At 47.0% G+C, this 21,770-nt stretch overlaps 1 protein-coding gene across 2 annotated transcripts in view; it reads left to right on the top strand.

The window, feature by feature from the left end:
• The first annotated feature begins 8,999 nt into the window (after positions 1–8,999).
• LOC119389302 (monocarboxylate transporter 12) overlaps positions 9,000–21,770 on the top strand; it is a 372,577-nt gene continuing 359,806 nt past the window's right edge. For both annotated transcript variants that reach the window (XM_037656512.2, XM_037656510.2), the window contains exon 1: positions 9,000–9,145. In XM_037656512.2, coding sequence (XP_037512440.1) covers positions 9,119–9,145 — 27 coding nt within the window. In that variant the 5' untranslated portion in view covers positions 9,000–9,118. The remainder of the gene's footprint in view (positions 9,146–21,770) is intronic.

The following is a 21,770-nucleotide window of genomic DNA, read 5'->3' as shown; positions in this document are numbered from 1 at the left end:
ATAACGCGGGTGCGGCAAACACGGAGTGCCAGCGAATAATTGGATAATCAAAAAGGTGAGATAAGGCGGGTTTGTACTAAAAAGGTCGGTGTGTCTCATGACGACTTGCCGCCAAACTTAAAAGTTTACGCGTGCGCTGTGAATATTTATTGTTAAAGCAAGCAAAACATAAGTCTCCTACCTGCGCTACATGGCGGGTCAAGATGCGGTGCCTATATATACCGGGTGGCCGGAGTACGGTTGTACAGCGGAGCAGTCGGTTGAAGTGGTGTTTTATTGCATTGGTTGTGTGTGTGTACGTGTGTATGTATATGTGTTTGTGTATGTGTTTATCTCTATATATGTCATGGATACTGTGTTTTCTACGTTGATTAAATTCGAATTTCGATGTATCATGGTGCAATCGCGCTCCTTTTTTTTTTTTAACCACCAGAAATAGCCGCGAAAACTGAGTTAGGGGAGTAAATAAATACTACTACATCAGCCAAAAGAAACTGTCGACCGCGAAAAAACTCTCAGAAATCACCGGGAAAACATTGTAAAGGCAGTAAAAAATTACTCTTACTATACTCGCTGAAAACCTCAGCGGGGTAAATAATTACTACCGTTCCTACGTTCAAAAACTCGGTTAGCGTGAGAGTAAATTTTTACCGCGACTGGTACGTGTAAAAAAAAACCCAGGAAAGGTTGTGCGCTAGAGGACAAGCAGTTTACTCCCGTTTCTGGTTATTTTTGTTTAGTGTGTAGTTGCACGGCAGAGAAGCAGACCAAGAGTCAAGATGTGAAATAGCAGGCAACACAAGCAGCACTTAATCATGCAACTTTCTTTTTCGATCACCACACTCGCTCACGTTCGAGCTTCTATTTTATACATGAATGTAAATCAGACCGCTGACAGCTTAATGTGTCGGCGTCGCTGGTACCCGGCACGAAAACACGTCACACTGCTACCAACAAGCGCACGCTTGTTGTTAGCTTGGCAACACACGCAAACGATTTGCGCCGAAGTCAACCAATGTTTCAGCGTCGTAAAATCCGCAAATCCTCCTCATGTACGTTGTCACATCACCGAAATGCGTTGGCAAGTGCGATGTTCGCTTTCGGCAATGATGAGGCGAATGCCGATGTTGAAAACAAACACACTGCGGTTAAAAACTCCTGCGTAAGCGCCACGCGAAGTCTCTAGCGTCATATATAGCGTCTATGTTTCGACGGAAACAACTACCATCAATTTCCTTCAACCAAACTTCCTCACATGAACTGGTTCACACGAACTCGACGGTAGAGGCCTACGCTGAATGCAGACGACACCGCTCTGAATTGACTTCGCGGTAGGCGAGGGCTCACGCTGAGGACTGCAAACTTCCGAAGCATGTTTACACCCGTTCCGAGCGCAGATACACACAGATCAGAGCACAGGAGCAGCGACATGCTGCAGTAGTTGGTACGATGTTTTCATTCGGTCGACGATCGCACTCAAGACCGCTCTGAATTGACTTCATGGTAGGCGAGGGCTCACGCTGAGGACTTCAAACCTCCGAAGCATGTTTACACCCGTTCCGAGCGCAGGTACACACAGATCAGAGCACAGGAGCAGCGACATGCCGCAGTAGTAGGTACGATGTTTTCACTCGGTCGACGATGGCACTCAAAACCGGGGCAAGGGCAGCCGGGAAGCATTCGCTGGATTTGTCGGTGTCGCTCGAACTCGGCACGAAACAGCGTCCCACTGGTAGCACTCGCGGTCGTTCGCCGTGTCGTCGACGTACTGGATGACGACGCGGTCACTCAGGAGCGTTTGCGACCGTAGTTTCCGTGCTTGCCCTGCACTCGGAGGTGCCTTCGAAGCGGCGGCCATTAGGCATAGCACTCAGAGGTATCGCGGCCTCTGATTGGTTGGCGCCGCCGGCCCATGCCGGCCTCTGATTGGTTGGCGCGCCGTACGCGTGTTGACGTAGTCGAAAATATCAAAGTCGTCTTGACCCCGCGCGCCTCGAGGCGTATGGACGCGTACAGCCCCCCGCGACCGACGCCGAGAGGCGCATTTGACGCCTAGGCGCGTGCATACGCGTGCATACGCGTGCATACGCGTGCCAGTGGTTGGGGCTTTACGTTCGAACTGCTGCGCGCGAGAACTCGGCGTGTCACCGCGAAGGGACGGCGAGCCGTCGCCCGCAGCGAGGGAGACCCTAGGCGACGCTCTCCAAATCAGTGATTTATTACGGGGGATTTTAATACAAGAGAACAATAATTCGTTACAACCAATCGCACGTAAGATAGTTACACAGGACACCAATCAGCTAATACAATTGTTACCAAATGTGGCCGCGAATGGCACACCCACAAAACGAACAAAGAAAGAAAGAACCAGGTTTGGAGAGCCGACCTACCCTTCGGCCAGCGCTCCCGCGATCTCGCACCCCAGAGCAGAAGAAAACAGAACAGACATAGCAACACTTAAAAGGAACATACGGTGCACGATCGCGAGGCGCTGCCTCGGGACTTCGAGACCGCGGAGGGTAGCGCGCGCCCGCTGAGGCCGGAACCCCGACAAAACGACGTAACCGCCGGCCGGCGGCGAAGAACAAAGAACAAAGGATCGCCGCCGGCCGGAGCGGCCAAAACGCGTACGCACCCTTCGAGGTCCCCAAGTGGTCTCTCTCGAACCTCGGCGCGCGCCCGCCGCTTCTAGGCGAGCGCGAGCAAGGTGCAAATCCCGCCAAAATTGGGCCAATCGGCCACCGTGTTTAACCTTCGAGGGCGGGGTGGCAGCAAAGTGACAGCGATTTATGACCAGCTGCCACCCGTCCGGTCGAGAGGAGAGAAACACGGGAACTCTCCAAGGGAAGATGGCGTCGAGCCACTGGCGCGGACGCCTGAATTCCCATAAGTTAAACCGCAGACAGTTAGAGACACGACACGGTTGTTCAAACTTCAGAGACAGAAGCTCACGCTGAAACCAAGCGTTCGCACCTCAAGATCTATTGGCACGTCGTCGTTGGCGTAGGCCTTCGGTTGCTTCGCGGTCTTCTCGCAGCTTTTCCCTTTCCTTGGTATTCTCTCGTACGTACTCGGCATCTTCGGCTTGCCGCCATCGCTTCGCAGCCACCGCAGCTGTGGCTACATGGTTGAGCGCCCGCTTCGAATGCGGGAGGTACCGGGTTCGATTCCCAGTGCCGACCAAGAACCCACCGGTTTTTCCAAAAAGGGTAGAGAGTACAACTACCTGGCGCCCGGTTGTTAATGGGTACTCATCTGGAAAGGAAGCCCCATAAGGTTTCTGTAAACGCCCCTCGGCGCACCTTAACCCACCACAGCCTTGGTGAAATAGTTGAGCATCCGCCGCTGCTGTGGGAGGCAGAGAATTGCTGCTGCCGGGTACCTACCGGAGAAATAGGTAAAGCGCACTTCCGGCCTGGCGCTCGGCAGAACGAAGCTCATAGTCGCTTGGGAGGGCACACATCCTGTGGGGAAATTGGCGGCATGGGACCGCCAGACCTAAAAATAAGTTCATATCTTTTTTTTTTTGTTGGGCTAACTGTTGCCTTCTACATTTTTAGTAGATCAGTGTTGAGTACTGGGATTTACGCAATTTCTGTGGCACATACCCGTTTATGATGATGATGATAGTGTTCTGGTAGGCCGTACAGTGGCACATACCCGGAACTATTTGCCAAACAGATTCGCTGTTAAAACGTGGAACATAGATGAAACTCGTTGTTAGCTGTTCCAGCCTCATTATTTAGTTCTTGTTAGACGCCGAAGCTTTCTGAGGGCACGCAACACCAAAATTCGCCCATCCCATGTGGGCGAAAAACTCCTAGCGCATATGGGCTTTAGAAATTGGGTAAGCACTGTTGGGTAACAGGTGTCTCAGCTTGCGACTCTTCTGCGCAGAGCTGATAGACGGAGCGATCAAGGCGACGGTGAGTTAAGGCAAAATTTATATACATATATACAGAGGCTTTACATATTCGGCGCTGGGGCCGACAGCTTATTGGGCTCGCACAGCGGTGCGACGACGACCCGGGATTTCTTCGTTCGCTGTCTCGCTCTCTCCGCGCAGCTTGGTTTTTTTTATAGCCCTGGGCGATCGCTTGCATCAGCCAGGAGCTCGAAGCGTCCAATCAGGAACCGCCGTTGGTCGCTGGCTCGAACCGGATCCGCGGATGAGAGGGCTTGCCGCACGTTGCGGGAGAGATTTCCTTCGGTTGCGTCAGACGCAGCGCCGGAGTTGCCGGGGATTGCGTAAGGCTCCCGCCTCGTTGCACCAGCTGGTGTTGACGCTGGTTGCGTCAGACGTTTTACCAGCTTGAATTACTTGTCGAAGCAAGGAAGTTTGGGTTGGGAGCCCTGGCATAACAGCACCTCTACTTACCATTGGTTCACTAAAACAAAATCAAGAAGTCATCCGGGGGCATAACAACTATGTGCCACAGAAATTGGTCAAATCCCACTATACCTTCCTCTAAAACGGAAGAAGGGGACACAGGGGCAGCAAACACCAATTAACATTTCTCATAGAGGACAACATCCTAGCGCCTACCCGGTATTCAGCGCGAGAGGCATTGCTACAGTCTCTTAGGGGAATTGGACTGAACGACAAGCGATGACCGGCCTCAGACAACGCTAGTGCTATCACTTTGTCGTGTCATTAGAGGCTGTCTCCTTGGAGAAGCGGCGAAAGGCGAGCTAGTTGGTACAACTTAAACCTTGAGAAACAGCGCAAAGACAGGACGAAGAAAAGTGACACACCGACGGGCGCTGACTGCCAACTGAAATTTTTACTGACGAAACCAAGAACAAGTAGATTCTTTCGCACCCCCCTAGTAGCTAACCGGACTTGTTCCTGGTTGACCTCTCTCTCTTCCTCCCTCTGGACAGAGGTAAGCAGTGAGCAATAATAGAGCTTATGCAAAATTGCTGCCATCTAGCGGCCGCCGTGCGCATTTCCGCCAAGGCTAAGCGCCATCCGCATGTGCACACACGGAGCGTGCGTATCAACGTGTGGCAGCTGATGGGAGCGGCAATGCCGCCATATTTTCTTGTGCCGTGTTGCTCAGATTGAGGAAATCGCGGTGCTGAAAAAAAGGTTTGCAGGAAACTAACCTTCATGTTATTACATTTCCTCACGGCCGACGAGAATCAGCAGATCGTTTCGTTGCCCCGGTTACTGCTTATGACTAACGCCGTGTTTACGCTCACCGTTCTTATATATGCGGTGTGTCAGAGCATCGGCACTCATCAGAGAACACTCTTTCATGTCATGCCGGAACGAGACAGTTTTCGCGCCGTGTGCTTACAGGCACAGACAAACCCGCTTCGTGTACGAGCTTCAAAGCTGCATCGCGGCTACTCGCGCATGCGTGCGCTGCTGTTGACATTACCTTGTTTATTGCATTACGATAACAATTACATGTTAGACAGGTAGCTCGTGTGCGTCATTGATTCTCAGCGAACGGACCGATTGTGCTGCAGCGTGTTGTTTGTAGTTTGTTTTCGATTGGTGGAGTTCAACAAGGTAGCGTTTGGTGGGATGCTTTGCGCGCGTATTGCTTCACTATGCGTATTTTTCAAGCATTTAATGTGGTATCACTGCCCGATTCAGACGGATGGCCCGGATATCCTGACCGCCCCCCACTCCTTACTTTTTTTTTTAATTTATACCCCCAGAAGAGCACATCAGTTGCTCCCAAAAGCTGATCACCCTTCGGAAAAGTCCTGTATCCACCCCTGTGTGCTAGGGAATTTTAACAGGTGCTTCAAGTGCGTGGCACTTTTCTTATGAAACTAAAAAAATGCTTTCCGGGAAATGTGCTGAATTCGACTGTGGGTGCGCTACCGCTGGTGGTTTCGCAGGCGTTCAGTCGGCGACGCAAAACTGCCTTGCCGCTACGGGTTGACGTTATAAGGCACCAGCAGGCCCCGAAAGCGACGATGTGCACGTGGTTTTGGCGTATCGTGTTATATAGGAACACATGTCGGAAGGATATGTAATAAAACACCAGCTGATCGGCATCTACTGCTTGGAGACACAACACTTTTCATGTTCACTTTTCACGTGCGTGAGATGCGCAAATATCTTACATTTTAATCGTGCAGTAATTTTATACATAACATACGTCGGTGACTAAAGCTGAGAAATATTTTTTATTTAAAAAATAATAAAGAGGACAACGGCTTTAATTTAAAATTAGATGCACAACACATCATCTCGACATAGGCTGTCCCTTACAGGGGCGTAGCCAGAAGTTTTTTCCGGGGGGGCGGGGGGGCGCGGGGGGGTTCAACCATACTTTATGTATGTTCGTGCGTGCGTTTGTATGTGCGCGTGTACATCTACGCAAGCAAAACTGAAAAATTTCGGGAGGGGGGGGGTGGCTACGCCACTGGTTCCTTACGAAATACGTTTTAAATTGGGTCCACAGCACTTTCTTTCCGTCATAGCTGTGCCTAGCCGTGTCGCGCGTTAAAGGGACCGACAACTGATTTTTCTCGACCCAGTTTTTTGCGGCGCGACAGGAAGCTCACCCTTCGTAGCGTTTGTAGCTGCAGTGGTTTATCCGAAAAGCACGTAGTTATTTTATAAGCAGTATTTTTCGATCTGAAAGGCTCCAAACACGCATGGAGGCTTGCTCCAGCAACGCTGGGAATTGATAGCGATGCCACTAGCCCTTGTGAAAGCTGTCGTTGTTTTCCTTTCGCAGGAGTTACTGTAACTATGCTTAGCCACCTTCAATTTGAGCTTTCCAACCATTTTTGAAAATAGCAACCTGTTACAATGAGATGTGTGGCTTTATACACCTTCCCGGTATTTGTACAGCGTTGTCTGCGCCTGCGCCCAAGGTTGCCTGCGCCTGTGTCATGAATGGCTTGTCCCGGCGTCGTTACTCTCTCGATACACGAGCCAAGCCAAGTAATCGAAAACGTAACTGTGCATATGCACGGCCTCACCGAGTAGCAGCGCGCGTCATTTCTGAGACGAAGTGTAGGTAGCAAAACTATGTCGCTCCAAAATCTTAGCGACCTGGAAACTGCGCGCACGGTTGCATGAGCACGCTGAAAAGCTGCTCAAGACGCGCTGACCAGCATGTGATCATTACGTCACGCGAAGGCAGCGCCACTTTAATGCATACTACTAACGCAGGCCTATATGTACATTATTATGGAGTAATACCTTTTAATATAATGAAACGAACAATATTTCAATACTAACAAAAAAATCGTCGACCGCGTACAGCAATCAACGGTCACGTGGCCGTCTTCATCGGATCATTCATGTTTTTGCCGCCAGAGGCGCCACAGGTCATTTTTCGCGACTTTGAATTAAGAAATAAAAATATCAATCCATCTCTCACGAAAAAAACAAAAACAGGGTTGGTTTGAGTCAGTGCAACGGACAACCTTTACATCAGTGGAGTCAACTCATTTCATATTCTGGGCAGCTGTCGGTCCCTTTAACGCTTCTTCCCATCCATCCTATGCTACACGCATGATATTCAGATAGCTAACAACGCTTTATTCGCTACATATTGAAAACAGACAGACCAAATTTGTAACCTAGCGCAAAGTTTCATTCTCGACGACGCCAGGTCTACATGTGACTCGCGGTGTCAAACTTGTATTTTCTTCTCGCTTAGAGGCAGTTCTTTGCACGTAATAACCGTCAACGTAATAACTAGGAAATGCCGGTAACATGTACAGGCCCTTACACACTCGTCTGACGTTTTTATGCCCCGATTGCCCACTATCATAGCAGATACGAGCAAGAAGAGAGAGAGAAATGTTTTAATGAAAAGCTGGAGATGTTTGCCTGGCTATTCGCCTGACATGCTACTCCAGGTGCTCCAGGGTGATGATTATGATATATACACTGATAACCACACATACATACATAGACTACACTGTTTACAAAGTTTCGGTCAGGCTTGTGGCCCGCAAGAAAGTCAGCAGCGCTTTCGTTGCGCGTAACCCACAGGTGCTGTTTTGCCATGGGCCCAGAATGTGCTGCAGTTCTAAGCACGAGCAAGAAGTTATAGCAGTGACAGCAATACGATTCGGCCACAAGCCTCCAACATGGCGCCGAATGGGTAGCTTCGTCAAACCTCCGACAGATGGCAGCAATTTTGCATAAGGTCTAGTGTGCCTCGATGTGTGCGCCTCGATGTGTGCGCCCCCCTTAGGGTGTTGCCATTCTTTGAAGGGGCTGATGCCGCCACGACGCCATTTTTTGCCCCGCGTCTCGTGCCTCTCAGCGCAGCTGCCGTAGAGGGGTGAGACGCCGGTAAGAAGCCGTGGGCTAAAATATGGCAGCCGCGCCGCAGTAGACGCCGCAGATGTCCTCACCCTAAAGCGGACAAAACGCGCATCAAGGCACCCTAATAAGGTCTATTGAGAATGAACCCGGTGATAAACACCGGGGCCGCACGCTTGAGCTTCGCTGGTGCTGTACGGAGTGCTTGTGCGGCGGTATTTCAGAATATGTATGATTGCACAGTTTACAACGTTGTTTCAGGTGCGAAACCTAGGATTGGTCGTTTGCTCTGTGTTTTGAGTCGAATACTGCACTAACTTTTTTTCGTTTCTGCTGTGGATCAGGGTAGTTGCACTCGTCCCTTTTGCGGATACTCTCTTCAAACTGGCATCGCTATTGTTTGAAACTCCCTCCCAGGGTGAGCTCAGGCAGAGGTAATCCGCCTTGATTCCTTTCATTCCACGCAGTCTCAATAAATTGAGCTAAACAAACTTAAGTGGCCCAGGAAGTTACTTGACCGCGGGGGACGAAGTGTTGCCAAGTGGTGGTGGCCAACTTGCCTATAGACCTTGACAGACGGCCGATTCAGATCGCCGTGCTTGGGAGCCCGCGTGACAGCGTAAGGCAACGCCTTGTCCCCGTTGCGTTAGGAAATGCGCCAGCAAGAAAAAAAAAGCGCTTGACCTCCCGCCGCTGTTGATTTGAGAAAGAGCGCGATAGGCCACGTGACCAGTGACGCGTCGATGACGCCAGTGAAAGGGCCGCCTGTGATGGTGGTGGTGGCGGCGGCTGCTGTCAGTGCCACACGGCTGGACGCGGGAAAGCCCAAGTTGGCAGGGATGCTGCTGACTGCTGTCCGACGCCATGGACAAACAGCCGGCCGCCAAGCAGGTGAGTGGTGTCGTCAGTGCCGAGGCAACAGCTGATCGGCCGCCGCCGCGAGGGTTAGCCCCGCTCCATCGATCGTCGTCGTCTGGTCTCCGAGCAGACGCCGCTCGAGCTGCATCGGAACAACCTTGCGAAAAGGTTGTGCCAAATATTAATGCCGCCTTACTGAGCGGCCACCAAAGTCGCCAGCGTCGCCGCGATGCCTCCTATTAATAATCGTCCTCGCCAGCGGTCATCCCTCGAATAAATGTCAGTTTTAATTGCCCACATTATTGACATGAAAATACCAGTGAATCTATCAAATGCCTCGCATTGCAAGCAATATTTTGCCCTTGTCGAGCTGTCACCTAACGTACATTTTGAGTGCCGGTCTCTCTTTCAGTGTTTACTTCCAGCAAAGTTTAACACAATTGGCCACCGAAAACTTTCATGTTTGGCTTATGAGATGAACTAACGTACCGCTGACGGCAGCGGATAAAAAATTCGCTGTTTGCATTGAATGTGCGACAGCCCATGGTCGGAGGCGCTGCTGCTGAAATTGTTTATTATTCAATTCATCGCACAGATTCAACACTTGTCGCGCTCCCGTGAGAGTTAACACATGGGCGTTTTATAACGGCCGACAGTTGAGGCAATTGATAGCGATTTTCGTCGCATATGACACAAGAAACACGCAGCGCGAGCTATCAGCTGAAAGGTGACGAACTATAGGTAGACGACATATCTGAGCATGCCCTGGAGTGGCAGCCGAATAGATCAACACAGCGAACTTCGTGATGTCAGTACATCGCCTGCTGGCTCCTTGGTTCTTCATGCTCAGAGGCCCAGCGATGTCGTTACCACGCCGAAGCAAGTTATTCGCTGCGTGACGTCATCTGAGCCGCCATGTTGTGCGTCCGTGCAAGCTATCAATAGCGATAGGCTCGGTTGTAGGCATTTGTATTTTGTTAAAAAGAGCGGTTTTTCGTGAGTGCTTATATTGATATCGTTTCTGTAATTACGGGGCGCATTGTATTTGCTACATGTAACTTGACTAGTAAAGGTAGAACTCTTTAGGCCTGTTCAAATTTTGTTACTATAAGTTACAGGCATGATCAAATACTTACTGACAACAGCAGGAACTCGTTCGTAGTCACCATGGCAAAGATAATGCAACAGGTTAACCTTGGAATGCAGTGCGTCCAAATTAAAATTTATTTCAGCATTTTTGTTGGGCAAGAAAAGCACAGCTAGCACAAGCACGAGAATCTGCAGCAGGACTGGCTCTTGGCCTCTGTACCTGGGAGAGGCAGGACGAAAAAGACAAAAATGCACTTGAATGACAAATACACTTGAAAAAAATTACACTATCTCCCGCTAAAGGGGACCATGAGGCGATGCGAAGCCGGAGCACTTGCACGATCGCGTTCCGTTGGCGTTCGTTGGGCATGCTACCGACCTCGGATCGTTATTAACGGTGTTATTAACGTTGTAGACGAAGGTGAAACGGCTAACGAAGGTCTTTATTGAGCAGCGTCTAGCACTTGAGGTGTTCACTTTGCTTTGTGAGGATGGCTTTGTGGTTGATGAAGTGAACCGTGAGGGGATCTTGGTGCAATGGGTGGATCTTGAAATTGGTGAAGACGTGATCAACGCATGTGCCGTGAATGGTAGTTCGCTTCGCAGCTTTGTCTTCAGTGGACGCAATTGGGCTGCTGCTGACGCGTGCTTGCGTCAGCCCACTCACTGTTGCTTCCATCACGCTTCATCGGAAGCACCAATGGAGTCAAGCGGAGTCAACCAAAGCAAGCGCTGCACTGAACGCGCGCTGCGCTCTAACCACTTAGAGGAGGAGAGTAGCGCAGAGAGTGGCGCGTGTTCCGCGAAAGCAAAAGCGAGAACGCAGGAGAAGCGCAAGCAGGTGCTGGTAGAGAAGTGGAGAGAGTAAAGCGCAGCTGTCAGAGAGAGGGAAGGAGCGCATGCGTAGTGTGAGTGCGGACTACCACGGCGCGTGCGGATTACCACGCCGCCTTACATACCCCCGAGCAAGAGATGCGTCGCATCTAAAAGACTGGCCCTTAAAAGAAAGCAACGTCGAATCAAGGTAAAACATTAAAGGATCTAGAAATTGTTTAACAACACCCCGCTGGCATTCTGAAGTGAAATAGGTACTGCGTGTTCAATCGACGTCCTCACGGCGTCAATTAGTCCCTTTTACGTAACCAGGAACTTCAGCTATGTCATAAAAATCTGACATTAAAGCTTCGTTTTCATTTAAAAAACGAATATCTTGCATTATAACCTGCTCCCTTCATCCAACTCTAACGTCCCTACTATAACGAAATCGTCATGCCGGATTCGTCACTTCGCTCAGAGCACGCACGACAGTTTTTCTATTTTTTGGCGAGGAATCCCAGAGCCCAACGCGTTGCTGCTGTGTACGCTACAGAGCATTTATTATTCGGTTCAATACATACTGACGTGAAGCGTATTGCCTTCCGTTGCCCCTTATTCTGGAAATGTGTTTCATTATTTAGTAACGTTAATTTATTTAGATTGTTGTCCCTGGTAAATGTCCACCTTGGTGTGTTCTGACATTTTTTATGTGCAATGCGCCTCTTTGAAGCGTCATGTGGTGTCATGTGGCGTTCAAAGCAACTGGCATTTATTTGTAGATCAGGCTAAAAAAGCCTTACTTGACAAATATGTACCAATTCGTTCCATAACCTCCAATAAATCGGCACCATGGTATAATAATCACATGAAATGCTTGTCAAATAAAAAGAAACGTCTCTACAGATCAGCGAAACATTGTCCTTCTGCTAATCATTGGAACGCGCATAAACCAGTTTCAGATGAATGTATATGGCTGTATTCGCAGAGAAAACTTTTTTTTTTAAAAAACACCCTCCATGCTTCAAACTTATAGTAAAAAACTTCTGGCGCGTCGTCAACCCAAGAGAGGATAACACTACATGTCTCATAGATGACTCCCTCTGAACAGTGCGCATCTGTCCTTAAGGATGTGTTTCCAATTTTTCATCACTACCACCGATCACGCAGTGTCGTAATCCCTCACCAATGCATCCGATACTAATAAATCCGAGTGCCTTGTCGGTCGCTGTGTCGTCGAGTATCGTCGCCGCTAATAAACCTCTTTATAGCCTAATCAATAAATGAAAGCTTTCTTCTCTCCTTGGCTGCGGCACCATTAGCCCGAAGTTTCTGATACGTACGAGTGTTTACAGTTGTATCATACTAACCAAAATCTTTTAACAATCACTTGACAAGGGTTCTGTCCCAGCCGAATGGAAGATAGGGAAGGTGATTCCACTTGATAAATCGGGTAACAAGCATTCCCCGTATAATTACCAACCCATTTCACTCACCGGCATTCCACGTAAACTTCTGGAGCATGTATTATTTTCTAATTTTGCCAACTATCTCGAATCTAACTGCTCTTTCACCTACTCACCGCGCGGCTTTCGCAAATCTTATTCATGGGAAACACAACTAACATAATTTACACACCATTTGCATGTCATTCTTGATCGCTCTGCATACGACCACTGCATATTTTTAGATTTCTCTAACGCATTTGATAAAGTCGCTCATAATCTACTAATGCACAAATTACGACAGCTTACCATAGATTTCTCACTTGGCTTGAATCCTTCCTGTCAAGTCGCTCTCAGTATGTTTGAGCTAACAACTCTGTCTACTAACATCATTTATACACCATTTGCATGCCATTCGTGATCGCTCTTTTTATGCAGACTGCATGTTTCTAGATTTGTCTAAAGCATTTGATAAAGCCTCTCATAATCTACTAATGCACAAATTACGCCAGCTCGACATAAATTTCTCACGTGGCTTGAATCGTTCCTGTCCAGTCGTTCTCAGTATGTTTCTGCTAACAACTCTGGCTACTAACATCATTTACACACGATTTGCATGCCATTCTTGATCTCTCTTTTTATGCAGACTGCATATTTCTAGATTCCTCTAAAGCATTTGATAAAGTTTCTCATGATCTACTAATGCACGAATTACGCCAGCTTAACATAGATTTGTCACTTGGCTTGAATCAGTCCTGTCCAGTCGTTCTCATGTTTCTGCTCACAACTTTGGCTCACCCTCCAGTCCGGTTTTCTCGGGCTCTGTTCTGGGGCCGCTTATATTTCGAATTTATATTAATGACTTACCTTCTTGTGTTTTATCTAACATTGATCTTTTTGCTGACGACTGCGTAATATTTAGAGAAATAACTTCTAACAATGATGCAGCCATTCTTTGATCTGACCTTAACGCATCAGTGCGTGGTGTAACACATGGCAGATGGAACTGAACATAACCAAATGCAAAGCAATGCGCGTTACCAGGCGTACTAACGCTCCACCAGCCTATAATATCGCTAACACCGCTGTAGATTGTGTTTCATCTTACAAATATCTTGGTGTCCACGTTTCATCTGACGTTACCTGGAACAGGCACATTGCATACCTAACAAGCAAAGCTAACAAATCACTGGGCTATCTCCGATGAAATTTTTCACGTGCACCACAATCCCTCAAGCTAGTTCTCCACAAAACACTTATTCGGCCTAAACTAGAATATGCAGCCTCTGTTTGGGACCTCAGTCAGCACAAATTTATTGATTTAGTAGAAAAGATTACCAAGAATTCCACACGATTCATTTGATCTAACTCTAACAGGACCGCTAGCATCAGTGTAATGAAGACTAATCTAGAATTACCATCTGTAGCCTCACGACATAAAAATGCGCGCCTCTCTCTCTTTCATGGCATATATCATCACCCTCTTTTACGACACAAAGTTCTTTCGGCACCACATTACATATAATCTCGCATTGATCACCTACACAAAGTCGGCATTCCATCTTGTACATACCCCCTCCTCTTTTATTCACGCATTTGTACAACACACAAGTGATGAGTGGAATCACCTTCCTGTGACTGTTGTCACCATCAAGGCTACTAAGCAAATTAAACAAGCAGTAAATAATATCTAAGATTTTTGTTTTTTTTCTTAACAAAACACCATCATTACTACTTATATGAAGTGTCTATCTTCATTTATACACCAAATTTTTCACTTTAGGTAATAATTAACGTATCATGCATTCTGTTTTCTTTTTGTGCCGCAGCGTAATATTTTCGGCATTTATGAATTACTGTGATTTTCTTTGTTTTAACTTTCCGCTAATATTGTGCAATTTCTGGTGACGTGTTTCTGAGCTTTTTCCGATTTTCTGTATTTTTGCCCCACATCCCTCTGTAATGCCATTGGCTCTGAGGGGGGGGGGGGGCGGAGGGTGTATTCTAAATAAATAAATAAATAAATAGATAAATATGTGGCAATTTTTTAAATGCGAATGCATTTCTTAGTCGGGGTTTGTCGTGCGTCCCTGGTCGGCGTGCGCACAGATCTCTCCGCGCGCGCTCCTCCTCGCCCCTAGCAACAGTTGCGCCGCGCCTAGCAACCGGAGCAGGTGGTGAGCGGCGGAGGGTAAGGGGGAGGAGGAGCGCGCGGGCGTGTGATGGCGCTCGCATCGCAGGGCAGCGGAGGGTAAGGGAGAGGAGGAGTTTACGCGGTGAGGGCACTCGCATCGCGGAGCGAGCTCCGCGATGCGAGTACGGGAACTGATATCGCACGCCGTTGTCACGTCTCCCGTTCGAGACGCGTCTCCGTACAAGGACTTGTACACCCTTGCCTACACCGGAGACGGAGTCTTTGTGGTGACCGTGTACCTCGCGCCCAACCTCGCTCGGGACGCCGTTGCCGCGAAGCTGGACGCGGCTATGGAAAGTGTGCGTGTGCGCTCCAAACTCTCTGATCCCATTGTCTTGGTCGGTGACTTCAACGTTGACGTGCGCAAAAAGAGTGGCGAGTGGCTTGTGGAGTGACTAAAACGCGTTCTTGGGCTAGTTGGTGCATGGTCTGACAAAAATTTGGAGGCACAAAGGAACAAGGACAAGAAATGACAGGACTTTGGCACCAGTCCTGTCATTTCTTGTCCTTGTTCCTTTGTGCCTCCAAATTTTTGTCAGGCTTGTGGAGTACATGCAGACCAAGCACTCTATGCATTGTCTCTCTGCCGCCTCCGACAACACGTGCCCCACTACCATTCACGGCGGGAGTTGCATTGATCTGGTCTTTACGCGAAACTGTGCCGCGCGTATGCTTCTCAAAGACCCTTTGACCGTGCACTTCAGCGGCCACAAGGCGGTGATTGTGGCCGTCAGGTACAACGATAACAAGAACAGGTGCTGCCGTATGAATAAATAATGCTTACCTGCACACTCTCCTCTCTCTTCATTAATTAATCGCACTCTCATCGGGTGCACCCAAATGCATTCGCATTTCCTCACGATCCCCTTCGGGGAGGTGCGGCTTTTTTCCTAAAAGAGCCAGTCCAATTTAACAACTGAGAAAAACGCAGTTTTTTGTTACTTACAATATGGTCGGCCGGCTCCACCAGCTTTTCACCGCAGTGTCACCGAAATTCCTAAAATCTATATAGCCCACTATCGTCGTTATTCTAGAGTGCCATTTGAATTCGGCTCTTATAGAATGGAACATTTCAGTTGGGCTTGAATTAGCTCGTAAAAGAAGCATAAATCGCAGCGAATGAACTATATTACGTCAAAATTGATACCATCTTTGTGCTTCCGTCGGTGCCTTCTTTTGTTGCATGGCCGTAATGGCGATGAGTAGACTTGTAGAGCGAGTGGTCCTTCCTGGCAACAGGCGCACCATTCCGGTCAGCATTTTCTAGTTCTTAGCGTCTATTGAAGAGCTTCAAAAATACTCTTCTTCTGAGCTTGTTTTATGCCGCGTCATTTGGGATAACTTCTTCATCAAAGAATAGATCGGTGGCCCGCATATTCATTTCAGTTGCCCTCCATTCGAAATATGCCGTCCTGGAGCGATAGAAGGACCGTAGCGCAAAACTCTGCAGTGAAAGCAAAGTCTCGCTCTTTCCATTCGAGTTTTGCTCTACAACATCAAGTCCTTCAGTAAGTACCAACTCGCCCAAGAAACACTAATTGTGGAATTAAAACATGACAGCAAAGAAACTGGGACACAAATGAAACAGATTGGATGCGGCCATGTTGGTCGCGATTTTTGCCGCAGCACTTCTTAATGAATCTGGCTCGGTTTGATTCAAACAGGTGCAGGATTTGGGTTATTTTTTATTCGAAACTGCTTTTTTGAGTTCGTGTTACAATCAGAAATTGCCCCACTTTGATTGCCGCTGTTTCAAAAGAGAAAGGTATACTCAAGCGCGCTCAACGCTCCTGTGAAATTTAGCCCAGTTTCGGTTTGAGAATATGGCTGTTTTAGTAAAAATTCGGCAGATCCCACGTACCGTGGGAATCGGTGTTATGCGAAGCATGCGCGAAATGGTGACCGTGGCGTAATTATTCACATTGAGCGAAACTTCACGGAATGACGCTAGAGAAATGTGCAAGTGGTATACACACACTCATATGTTGAAGAGTCGCATATGAATTATATAACCAGTTGTCTAAAGTTGCGAAACGATGCCAACAGCAGCATGGGTATTGCCAACACCGGACTCGGTAAGCTGGATGTAGTGCTTATATTCTTCAATACTGGATAGCGCGAATTCGAACAGCACAAAGAAGGAACACATATGCACGGGACAGGCGTAGCTCGCAACGAAGCTTCATTCACGAAAGTTTCCCTGGATATACACACACAGCCGAGTGGCACGCGCAGGCACACTGCACGTTATTTACAGTCACAATTGCAGTTGTTACAGTTGCGTTACAGTTGTTATACTTGCCCGTTTTGACGGAGAACGCACGCACGTTTCACGAACCCGTGTGTACACTCTAAAAAAAAAGGGAGTCTGTACTGACTACCTTTGGGTGGTAATCAGCTCGCTACACATATGATGACCTTTTGGGGTGTCACTTGACTCTCTTCAAGTCAAATGTTCCACGACTCCCTGCCAACAGCAATAAGGTGTATGTGTTACTCCCAATGGAAGAGTCCACACGACTACCTAAGGGTGTCACACGACTACCTAAGGGTGTCACACGACTACCTAAGGGTGTCTACGTAAGGGTGTCGCACGACTACCTAGGGGTGTCGCACGACTACCTAGGGGTGTTGCACGACTACCTAGGGGTGTCGCACGACTACCTAGGGGTGTCGCACGACTACCTAGGGGTGTCTCGAAAGTACTTCTTGGTAGTCAGGGAGACCCCTTTGCAATGACAGCACTGACCCCCATTCGGGTAGTTCTCGGAACACCCTTGTGAAAAAGGTGGTGGTGTATGCGACTCCCTTGGTTGGAGTTGATGCAACTACTACACGGTAGTCATTAGGACACTTTTCACTATCTGACGTGACCCCTGTAAGGGTAGTCATTTGACTATCACAGAAAGTTAGCGGTGGTATGCACGACTCTCGTGCAGAGTTGGTGCGTATTAACTGCAAACATGACTGAATAGCGCAATAAAAGTGTTCTCCATAAATTTTCACGGCTCACATAAAATAAAGTCATATCCTTAATGCAGGGTCATCAGCTGTTTGATACTGTCTTTTTTGGAAATCAGCGACACAATGTAAAATGACTGTTTCATTTCAGGGACCTGTGTGCAAGAAATGTGCATTTTTCCCTACTTTTCTCCCAGCTAAATATACATGACAGAGCAACACAGTAGCAACCTCCAAAAACAGAACACATTCGTATCAGTGTGAATATGTAACCACAAGGGAAAGTTTCACTAATATGTATTATAGTCAGATCCAGCAGTGAAGTGGACCAGGCTTAAAAAGAAGACAGCAGTCTGTTTTGCTGAATTGGAATCAATGGACAACCTTGTACACTTGCTATAGTTGCAATATCCGGTATGCATTTTGTGTCATACTGGTGCAATTAAAGAATGTTAATTTCTTTGCCATTACAAAAATACGCCCCAGTGAATATGCCATCGAAGGTATGCACATACGAGCAGACCTATGAATAGTTTTTTTTAATTTTCATGTTGAATTATGAATTCATAATTTCAGTAAGGCAAAGCTGACATAGAATACTAGTGCCATTTGAAAGAACATTTGTATTAAAAATAGAAAGTTGTTCTTGCCCAGAATTCTTGTGCAGATCAAAGAGCATCACAAAATGCTCCAGTAATGCAACTTGTTGGAAGTCCTTTCATCCAATTTGACAAAAAAGACTTGTCTCACCACTCAACGCCTTTAGCACCACCTCCACGTCTGTGTCCAATTATGTTTGCTGCTGTACATATCTGAAAGCACAAACAACATTTAGGAAAATGTAAAGCTTTTATTACACAAAGAATGTACCTATATCACAGTGGCTTCCAGTGAGAATTATATTGCAACATTAAATAACTCCTGACTAGCTCTCACTCAACAGCGATCACAACACATTATTAAACAACTTCTGACTAGCTCTTACCAGACAGCTATAACAACACATTAATAAATAACTTCTGCGTAGCCCTGCTAGACAGCTATGACTAGTACTTAAAGGTATTGTGCTTTAACACTCAAACTTCAATCAGTCACACCTGATTGCCCTGAACTTGCGTTTGACCTACTTGCTTTCGATTGCGCTTTCAGTGCAGTCAGCACTTTTATGCCTCTGGTGGTCAATTTAGAGCTGTTTATGCCCATCATGTGTTCTAGCAGGCACAGCGTATTCTTCGCGGATGCGACATATTCAATGTTGTACGCCCAGTACATCGCAAAAAGTAACGACAGTCCTGACGTAAAATCAAGGACATCTACACAGACATTCTCGCACTTCACGCACATGGCCTCAGAAGATACGGGGTTTTCGCCAGTGTAGAGCAGTGTCGGATGTGTGAATCCCTTCCCTGGTGTCTGCAAAACAAAGATACGCATGATAAGTCCTTACTTGAGAGAATTTTTTGGGGAACATGGAGGCTTGCAATGAGAAGTCACTGAACAAGGAATGTGTGACAATGGGACATGTACATTTGCTGCCCTGACCAAGACAAGTGCTTCTGACATGTTGGCTCAAGCAACATTCCTTGTTTGACGTGTCATCATTGGTTCTTGGTACTCAAGAACAACTGCATTTCAGACAATATTTCAAAAGAAGTGTAGTGTTTTAGTTGAGGGTTGTACAAACAAAAATTTAAGCAGTGCAAAAAGATTAAAAGTACTACTGCTTCTGCTTAAACAACACGTGAACGGTTCTCTATATATTCCAAGTGCAGAAAAGTTCTTCAGATTTACTTTAAACCCAGTGAGCACCAATGCTATTTTGGTAAGAAAAATGACTGTGCACTGTAACTATATTATCAGAAGTTGCTTTTGCAAAAGATCTGGATTGTACCCGTACAAGCTCACCAAAAATGCTTATGCTGCTTTTGTCTTGAAACCAACACTGAACAATTGCAACACAAATTTTCCAGATGAATACGATAAGCACTTCCCTCTTATGTTCGACCTCTATTGTCATTTTGATGATGCCTGTTATGGTAGCAAGCATAAATTTTTTCCCTACTGTTTTCATTCAAATCCCAAAAGGAAAGGTTGCATGAGTTGGGTTAGTGAATAAAATAGCACCAATAAATAGTTGTAGCCACAAGGTAGGCCAACATACCGTGGTGTTGGCCGTACCACGAGTTGGGGGCGCAGTTGACATTTACGCAACAAAGTGTGATCACAGTACGCACTAACTGGTAGCCACAGAAAGAACTACTACGGCTGAAACTGTCAACAAAGAAATTGGGCTCTTTGAGGACTCATAATAATTGTTTGGTTTTACGTTCCCAAATCACGATATGATTATGAGGGATGCTGTAGTGGAGGGCTCTGGAAATTTTGACGACCACCTGGGGTTCTTTTGCACCTAAATCTAAGTACACGGGCCTGGAGCATTTCGTTTCCATCGAAATGCGGCCACCGCAGCCGGGATTCCATCCCGCAATCTTCAGGTCAGCAGTTGAGCACCATAACCACTAGAACGCTGTAGCTGGTTGCTCTATGAAGACCCAGTCAGGAATTCACTGCAACTGTGTTTTAACCCTAGCAAATTTAAACTGTGTCCTACTCTGTCCAAAGATACTTTACAACTTGTGAACAATTACAGAACTGTGAAACACCACCACTGCTGCTCCCCAAGTCCCACAATATCCTCAGATACATCCCTTTCATCTGCCACAGTGCTAGGCAGCAAATATGCACTTCACGCCACCACCAGGGCTGCCCACGCACAAAAAACGGCCTGAATTAGCATCCTGACCATTCAAGAGAACAAACAGCACTTGTACAACTGGAAATACCCACATGAACACTTTACGCCTGGCTCTGAGGTATTTCCGCAGTCCCCATCCTGTCATGTTAAACTGCTAAAAAAGCTGCTATGTTAAAAAAAGCTCACATATTTTGTGACGTGATGCTCCCAACATATAAGATCATCCCTGTTGTTCACACAACTTCATTAGCCCTCAGGGTTCAGAGACACTGTACATGCAACACGCCTCAGATCCTATGACTGTTCCATTACCCCGAAGCCTTGATACATCGTGACAATGCTACTGCCGCTGGAGGTGACGCTATGTGCACATAGCATGGTCTCTTGGTCACAGATGCACAACCAAGAGAAACAAGTGACCTAGCCCGGACTGTCAGCTAAACTGGCCGAAGCTGCAAATGATATTGCAAATATATCTCGTAAATAGCCTCCAATGTAATCGCCCCGTCATTCGCATCACATCATTGCACTAAAAACATTCAAATGGTTCAAAAACTTGCAGGAACCACATAGGAATTAAGGCACGTCCACTTACAGCTAAACTGTCATAGTTTACCTTTGTGCTATCCTAGCTCCTAATATTTTGCCACATTTGTACATAATTTTATTACTTCAAGTTTATGATACTTGATCACACAAAATGTTCCATATTCTTACCATTTCTGTGAATATTTCACCTCCTCGCTCGTTGACGAGAAATGGAAGGACCATGATGGCACCCACTCCTTTGGCATCTGGAGAGAAAAACCACAGCAGTGAAAGGTGTGCTGCTGCTGACCAATTCTGCTGCCTGTAATTATTTAGCAATATCGCTAGTGCAACAACATTGCCAGCAGTACAGTTTAAAAGGCTCACGCAATCCAAGAGCAATCCACTTCAAGAATTCCTGAGGCATAATTCAGCACTACAACAGCGGTGAACAGGAAATGCATAAAGCAGCTTCAAAATGAAGGATATTCATAATTTATAAATATTCAAGGCTTGCTCTTTCACTATTCGATGAGTGGTCTGCTTCTGAAGAAAGTTGGAGCCCTTAACCTATGAGGGAAATGGGGGTAACCGAAGCTTTTGAGTGCGTGCCTGACACACTACTTTTCTTTCTTTTTTTTTACGCGGTGCAATGCTTCCTTCCAACTGTTTCCTTCCTCCATGCCGGGAATCAAACCTTCATCCACGTGTTTAGCAGCGCAACACTTCAGCTGCTAAAGGTAACAACAACAATCATGCGTTCATATACAGGCAATTATGACATGTGGCAACGTGAAATGAGGAGGATTGCTGCCACTGTAGCATGCGCAATGCACATGAACACTAGCCTTACATCATACTAGTCTAACTTAA

This window comes from Rhipicephalus sanguineus, chromosome 4 (assembly GCF_013339695.2).
Source record: "Rhipicephalus sanguineus isolate Rsan-2018 chromosome 4, BIME_Rsan_1.4, whole genome shotgun sequence".
Lineage (NCBI taxonomy): Eukaryota > Metazoa > Arthropoda > Arachnida > Ixodida > Ixodidae > Rhipicephalus > Rhipicephalus sanguineus.
Note: the sequence above shows the minus strand (reverse complement) of the source record. Positions and strands in the feature narration are given on the sequence as shown.